The 7500-nt window shown below is 53.0% G+C and overlaps 2 protein-coding genes across 2 annotated transcripts in view; both read right to left on the bottom strand.

Moving 5' to 3' along the window:
* Positions 1-1711, bottom strand: part of LOC121272905 (GTP-binding protein Rit1-like) — an 8636-nt gene extending 6925 nt beyond the window's left edge. Inside the window, exon 1 of the mRNA XM_041179757.1 lies at positions 1621-1711. Coding sequence (XP_041035691.1) covers positions 1621-1675 — 55 coding nt within the window. The 5' untranslated portion in view covers positions 1676-1711. The remainder of the gene's footprint in view (positions 1-1620) is intronic.
* A 99-nt stretch (positions 1712-1810) lies between these two features.
* The window catches only part of LOC121272870 (pyruvate kinase PKM-like), a 57360-nt gene continuing 51670 nt past the window's right edge, over positions 1811-7500 (bottom strand). The window contains exon 8 of the mRNA XM_041179707.1: positions 1811-1924. Within this exon, the coding sequence (XP_041035641.1) occupies positions 1811-1924 (114 nt within the window). The remainder of the gene's footprint in view (positions 1925-7500) is intronic.

Here is a 7500-nt window from a genome sequence, read left to right as displayed (position 1 = left end):
CCTCTCTCCCCGTCGCGCTCTCCCTCTCTCCCCGTCGCGCACTCCCTCTCTCCCCGTCGCGCACTCCCTCTCTCCCCGTCGCGCTCTCCCTCTCTCCCCGTCGCGCTCTCCCTCTCTCTCTCTCCCCGTCGCGCTCTCCCTCTCTCCCCGTCGCGCTCTCCCTCTCTCCCCATCGCGCTCTCCCTCTCTCTCCGTCGCGCTCTCCCTCTCTCTCTCTCTCTCCCCGTCGCGCTCTCCCTCTCTCTCTCTCTCCCCATCACGATCTCTCTGCCCGTCGCGCTCTCCCTCTCCCTCTCTCTCTCCGTCGCGCTCTCCCTCTCTCTCTCTCTCTCTCCCCGTCGCGCTCTCCCTCTCTCTCTCTCTCTCTCTCCCCGTCGCGCTCTCCCTCTCTCTCTCTCTCCCCATCGCGCTCTCCCTCTCTCTCTCTCTCTCCCCGTCACGCTCTCCCTTTCTCTCTCTCCCCGTCGCGCTCTCCCTCTCCATCTCTCTCTCACTCCCCCACTTATGATGCTACTTAAACCTGTGCTTTCGTTACCTGTCCCAAATCTCCTAATGAGACTCGATGTTGCATTTTGTTCGATAACGCTTCTGTAAAGTGCCTTGGGGATGTTTTATTATGTTAAAGGCAATGGATAAATTAAAGCTGTTACTTAACCACCTGCCAATCTTTACTACTTTCAACTGTTATGCTGGCATTCACCAGGAGGAGGTAACTGGTCCATAACACCAAGATATTAAATGAACGTGCTTAGATACAGAGTAAATCTCCCCCTACAGTATCTCCATCAAACACTCCCAGGACAGGTACAGCACGGGGTTAGATACAGAGTAAATCTCCCTCTACACTGTCCCCATCAAACACTCCCAGGACAGGTACAGCACGGGTTAGATACAGAGTAAAGCTCCCTCTACACTGTCCACATCAAACACTCCCAGGACAGGTACAGCACGGGGTTAGATACAGAGTAAAGCTCCCTCTACACTATCCCCCATCAAACACTCCCAGGACAGGTACAGCACGGGGTTAGATACAGAGTAAAGCTCCCTCTACACTGTCCCCATCAAACACTCCCAGGACAGGTACAGCACGGGGTTAGATACAGAGTAAAGCTTCCTCTACACTGTCCCCATCAAACTCTCCCAGGACAGGTACAGCACAGGGTTAGATATAGAGTAAGGCTCCCTCTACACTGTCCCCATCAAACACTCCCAGGACAGGTACAGCACGGGGTTAGATACAGAGTAAAGCTCCCTCTACACTGTCCCCATCAAACACTCCCAGGACAGGTACAGCACGGGGTTAGATACAGAGTAAAGCTCCCTCTACACTGTCCCCATCAAACACTCCCAGGACAGGTACAGCACGGGGTTAGATACAGAGTAAAGCTCCCTCTACACTGTCCCCATCAAACACTCCCAGGACAGGTACAGCACGGGGTTAGATACAGAGTAAATCTCCCTCTACACTGTTCCCATCAAACACTCCCAGGGCAGGTACAGCACGGGGTTAGATACAGAGTAAATCTCCCTCTACACTGTCCCCATCAAACACTTCTGGATGTGCTTTGTGTGATGGATGCTTCACCAAACGGAATCAGTCAGATTGAAGCAGTTACTTACCGATTGTTGGATCATGATAATCAAGGAAGCGATGGCTGATGAACTGCATCGTCATGGCTGCAAGGAGAAAATCAAATTAACCCTCCAGACATGACTGCATATAACATTGCAATCTTGGCTGGATTAGAGACATTTGAGCAGTTCTTTGTCAATCACTCGACTGCACTGCTATCAGTGATTGCGATGGATTTTACGCACTTGGTTTGTATTGTGTCACTATCCTCCACTCACTGCTATAATCTGGACTGATCACAGTGCTTTTATGATAAAACGTTGCTGTGATTTTGGTCACAAGGTCTCCTTGCTGTAGTTCATAGAGGATCTTAACTGAACTTTGTGGTTTAAGTAGATACTGTAGACTGTTTGCTGTAGTCTACTGTTTAAATAGACTATAGGCTGTTTGCTGTTTTGTATTATTAAATAAAGTCTATAGACTGTTTCCTATAATGTGCTATTTAAATAGACTCTGTAGACTTTTTGCTATGGTGTGCTGTTTAAATAGGCTCAATTGCTGTTGTGCACTATTTAAATAGACTCTGTAGACTGTTTGCTGTGAGTCCTGCTGTAATACCGACCCCACCATTTCCTCCTTAACTGACAGTCTCTGGCACTTACTGATATTACTATCCCGGACCCCAGTATCAAGCTATTTGGAATAAGTGTTAACAAGAAATCTGAATGATCCATTCTGCTTAGGGCTCAGTTTGTAAATTTACTTGTCTACAGTGACTGTTACTCAGACTGTCAGAGTCCATCCCTAGTCCTTGTGTTCTAATTCCTCCAAGACCTCGTCCTTTCCTATCTCTGTAATCTCCTCTAGTCCTGCAACCCTCCGAGATCTCTGCCCTCCTCCAATTTTGGCGTCTTTAGCATCCCTGATTTCCGCCTTGGGTGGCCGTGCCCCTTTAGCTGCCTGGGCCCCAAGCTCTGGAATTCTCTCTCTCGCTTTCTCACTCTCGCTCCTCCTTGAAGAAGATGCTCCTAAAAACCCAATTGTTTGACCAGGCTTTTAGTCACCTGTCCCTCATATCTCCTTATGTGGCAAAGGGAATTCAATCTGGAAAAGTGTGGGGTGATGCATTTGGAGGGGGGAAAGGGCAAACAAAGCCAGGGAATTTATTGCGAGGTGGTTGAGGAAGTGAGAGACCTTGGAATCCATGTCCACAGGTCCCTGAAGGTGGCTGGACAAGGGGAAAACGTGGTCAAGAAAGTATATGGAATGCTTTTCCTTTATTGGACGAGGTATTGAACACAGAAGCAGGGATGCGATGCTGGAACTGTATAGAACGCTGGTTAGGCCACAGCTGGAATTTTGTGGACGATTCTGATCACATTACTGTAAGGACTTAATTACTCTGGAGAGAGAGTACAGAGGAGATTTACAAGAATGTTGTCAGGGCTTGAAAATTGCAGCTATGAGGAAAGATTGGATAGGCTATGGTTGTTTTCCTTAGAACAGAGGAGAGGCTGAGGGGTGACCTAATTGAGGTGAACAAAATTATGAGGGGCCCAGATAGGGTAGATGGTAAAGACCTGTTTCCCCAAGCTGAGGGGTCAGTTACCAGGGGGCACAGATTTAAGGTGATTGGTAGAAGGATTAGAGGGGACATGGAGAAAAACTTTTTCACCTAGAGTGTGGTGGGCGTCTGGAATTCACTGTCTGAGTCGGTGGTTGAGGCTGAAATGCACAACTCGTTTAAAAGGCACTTGGATCTGCATCTGAACCTGCGAGGCTACAGACCAGGGGCTGGAAAGTGGGATTAAAATGAGCAGCTAGTTTATTTTTTTCTCTTTTTGGCTGGCGCAGACACAATGGTCTGAATGGCCTCTTTCTGCACTGTAACCTTTCAATGGTTCCATCATTGAACGTTGTAAAAACCCCATCTGGTTCAGAGAGTGTCCCCTGAGGGAGGGAAATCTGCTGTCCTTACCCGGTCTGGCCTACACGTGACTCCAGACCCACAGTAATGTGGTTGACCCTTAACTGCCCCTCTGAGGTGGTCAAGCAAGCCGCTCAGTTCAAGGGCAGTCAGGGATGGGCAACAAATGCAGGGCCTCGCCACAGCCACACCCCACAAACAAATATATTAAAAAACCTCTGGCAGAATGACCCACTGCACACATTGCATGACTCCCTCTCCCCCACTTCATTCCCGGCTCCCTCTTCCCCCCACCTCGTTCGAGGCTCCCTCTTACCCCTCCCTCGTTCCCGGTTCCCTCTTTCACTCCCCTCGTTCCCGACTCCCTCTTTCACCCCCCTCGTTCGCGGCTCCCTCATCCCCCCCCTCGTTCGCGGCTCCCCCTTCCCCCCCACCTCGTTCGCGGCTCCCCCTTACTCCCCTTCGTTTGCGGCTCCCCCTTCCCCCACCTCGTTCGCGGCTCCCCCTTCCCCCCCACCTCGTTCGCGGCTCCCCCTTCCCCCCCACCTCGTTCGCGGCTCCCCCTTACCCCACCTCATTCGCAGCTCCCCCTTCCCCCCCACCTCGTTCGTGGCTCCCCCTTCCCCCCCCTCGTTCGCGGCTCCCCTTCCCCTCCCCCCGTTCGCGGCTCCCCCTTCCCCCCCACCTCATTCGCAGCTCCCCCTTCCCCCCCACCTCGTTCGCGGCTCCCCCTTCCCCCCCCACCTCGTTCGCGGCTCCCCCTTCCCCCCCCTCGTTCGCGGCTCCCCTTCCCCTCCCCCCGTTCGCGGCTCCCCCTTCCCCCCCCCCACCTCGTTCGTGGCTCCCCCTTCCCCCCCACATCGTTCGTGGCTCCCCCTTCCCCCCCCTCGTTCGCGGCTCCCCTTCCCCCCCCCTCGTTCGCGGCTCCCCCTTCCCCCCCACCTCATTCGCGGCTCCCCCTTCCCCGCCCCCTCGTTCGCGGCTCCCCCTTCCCCCCCCACCTCGTTCGCGGCTCCCCCTTCCCCCCCACCTCGTTCGTGGCTCCCCCTTCCCCCCCCTCGTTCGCGGCTCCCCTTCCCCCCCCCTCGTTCGCGGTTCCCCCTTCCCCCCCCACCTCGTTCGCGGCTCCCCCTTACCCCACCTCATTCGTGGCTCCCCCTTCCCCCCCACCTCATTCGCAGCTCCCCCTTCCCCCCCCACCTCGTTCGCGGCTCCCCCTTACCCCACCTCATTCGTGGCTCCCCCTTCCCCCCCCACCGCGTTCGCGGCTCCCCCTTCCCCCCCACCTCATTCGCGGCTCCCCCTTCCCCGCCCCCTCGTTCGCGGCTCCCCCTTCCCCCTGTGGAATACTGTGCTAAGCAGAATTTGTAAATTTTACAAGGGCGATACCCGATCTGAGAAGATTACAGCCTTGAGGAAACACCGAACAGGCTGGGGCGCATTCTGAAAGAGAAAAGGTTGCCGGGATTGGTGGGTGCTGGGGTAGGGAGGGTGCACAGGATGACGGTGGTGGGGGAGTGGGGGGTCTTTAAAATTCTTAAAGGGGATTGCGTTACCATTTGTGGGTCAGATAGGAACTAGGGGCATCAACTTAAGATAATCAGCAATAAATCCAATCGGGAATTCAGGAGGAACATCTTTACCCAGAGAGTGGGGAGAACGTGGGACTCGCTCCCGCGGGGAGTGGGGAGAATGTGGGAATCGCAGAGATGGATTGAAGGGGGTGGGGGGGGGTGGTGAAGCTAGATAAAAACGAGGGAGAAAGGAATAGAAGGATGGAGTGAGATGAAGAGGGAGTGGGAGGAGGCTCGGGTAAAGCTTGGAGCAAGATGGGCGGAATGGCCTCTCTCTCACCTGGAAAATGGACTTGAGTAAAAAGAAAACTGGCATAAGAGTGGGAAATATACGTTAAGGAATTGGAAATAAAGATCAAAGCCGAGTCATTAATCCATCCTCTCTCTCTCTAATCCTCTCACTCTCTCTCTCTCATCGTCTGCCTCATCCTCTCGCTCTCTCTCTCTCATCCTCTCTCGCTCTCTCTCTCTCATCCTCTCTCTCTCTCTCATCCTCTCTCTCTCTCTCATCCTCTCTCTCTCTCTCATCCCCTCTCTCTCTCTCATCCTCTCTCTCTCATCCTCTCTCTCTCTCTCTCTCTCTCTCTCTCATCCTCTCTCTCTCTCATCCTCTCTCTCTCTCATCCTCTCTCTCTCTCTCTCATCCTCTCTCTCTCTCTCTCTCTCATCCTCTCTCTCTCTCTCTCTCTCAACCTCTCTCGCTCTCTCTCATCCTCTCTCTCACTCTCATCCTCTCTCTCACTCTCATCCTCTCTCTCTCTCTCTCTCATCTTCTCTCTCTCTCAACCTCTCTCTCTCTCTCATCCTCTCTCTCTCTCTCATCCTCTCTCTCTCTCCCATCCTCTCTCTCTCTCCCATCCTCTCTCTCTCTCCCATCCTCTCTCTCTCTCTCTCTCAACCTCTCTAACTCTCTCTCATCCTCTCTCTCACTCTCATCCTCTCTCTCTCTCTCTCATCTTCTCTCTCTCTCAACCTCTCTCTCTCTCATCCTCTCTCTCTCTCTCATCCTCTCTCTCTCTCCCATCCTCTCTCTCTCTCTCATCCTCTCTCTCTCATACTCTCTCTCTCTCATACTCTCTCTCTCTCATCCTCTCTCTCTCTCATCCTCTCTCTCTCTCATCCTCTCTCTCTCTAATCCTCTCTCTCTCTAATCCTCTCTCTCTCTCTAATCCTCTCTCTCTCTAATCCACTCTCTCTCTCATCCTCTCTCGCTCTCTCATCCTCTCTCGCTCTCTCATCCTCTCTCGCTCTCTCATCCTCTCTCTCTCATCCTCTCTCGCTCTCTCATCCTCTCCCTCTCTCTCTCTCATCCTCTCTCTCTCTCTCTCATCCTCTCTCTCTCATCCTCTCCCTCTCTCTCTCTCATCCTCTCCCTCTCTCTCTCTCATCCTCTCTCTCTCTCTCTCTCATCCTCTATCTCTCTATCTCTCTCTCATCCTCTATCTCTCTCTCTCTCTCTCATTCTCTCTCTCATCCTCTCTCTCTCTCTCTCAACCTCTCTCTCTCATCCTCTCTCTCTCATCCTCTCTCTCTCATCCTCTCTCTCTCATCTCTCATCCTCTCTCATCCTCTCTCTCCTCTCTCTCTCTCTCATCCTCTCTCTCTCTCTCATCCTCTCTCTCTCTCTCATCCTCTCTCTCTCTCTCATCCTCTCTCTCTCTCATCCCCTCTCTCTCTCGCATACTCTCTCTATCTCTCTCTCATCCTCTCTCTCTCATCCTCTCTCTCTCTCTCATCCTCTCTCTCTCTCTCATCCTCTCTCATCCTCTCTCTCATCCTCTGTCTCTCATCCTCTGTCTCTCATCCTCTGTCTCTCATCCTCTGTCACTCATCCTCTGTCTCTCATCCTCGCTCTCTCCTCCTCACTCTCACCTCCTCGCTCTCTCCTCCTCGCTCTCTCCTCCTCGCTCTCTCCTCCTCGCTCTCTCATCCTCGCTCTCTCATCCTCGCCCTCTTTCTCTCATCCTCTCTCTCTCTCATCCTCTCTCTCTCTCTCTCATCCTCTCTCTCTCTCATCCTCTCTCTCTCTCTCTCATCCTCTCTCTCTCTCTCATCCTCTCTCTCTCTCTCTCATCCTCTCTCGCTCTCTCATCCTGTCTCTCGCTCTCTCATCCTGTCTCTCTCTCTCTCATCCTCTCTCTCTCTCTCATCCTCTCTCTCTCATCCTCTCTCTCTCATCCTCTCTCTCTCATCCTCTCTCTCTCATCCTCTCTCTCTCATCCTCTCTCATCCTCTGTCTCTCATCCTCTGTCACTCATCCTCTCTCTCTCCTCCTCGCTCACTCCTCCTCGCTCTCTCCTCCTCGCTCTCTACTCCTCGCTCTCTCATCCTCGCTCTCTCATCCTCGCTCTCTCATCCTCGCTCTCTCATCCTCGCTCTCTCTCTCTCATCCTCTCTCTCTCTCATCCTCTCTCTCTCTCTCTCAT

Source organism: Carcharodon carcharias, chromosome 36 (assembly GCF_017639515.1).
Source record: "Carcharodon carcharias isolate sCarCar2 chromosome 36, sCarCar2.pri, whole genome shotgun sequence".
NCBI classification, from domain to species: domain Eukaryota; kingdom Metazoa; phylum Chordata; class Chondrichthyes; order Lamniformes; family Lamnidae; genus Carcharodon; species Carcharodon carcharias.
The sequence above is the reverse complement of the archived record's forward strand: the minus strand, read 5'-3'. Positions and strand labels throughout refer to the sequence as shown.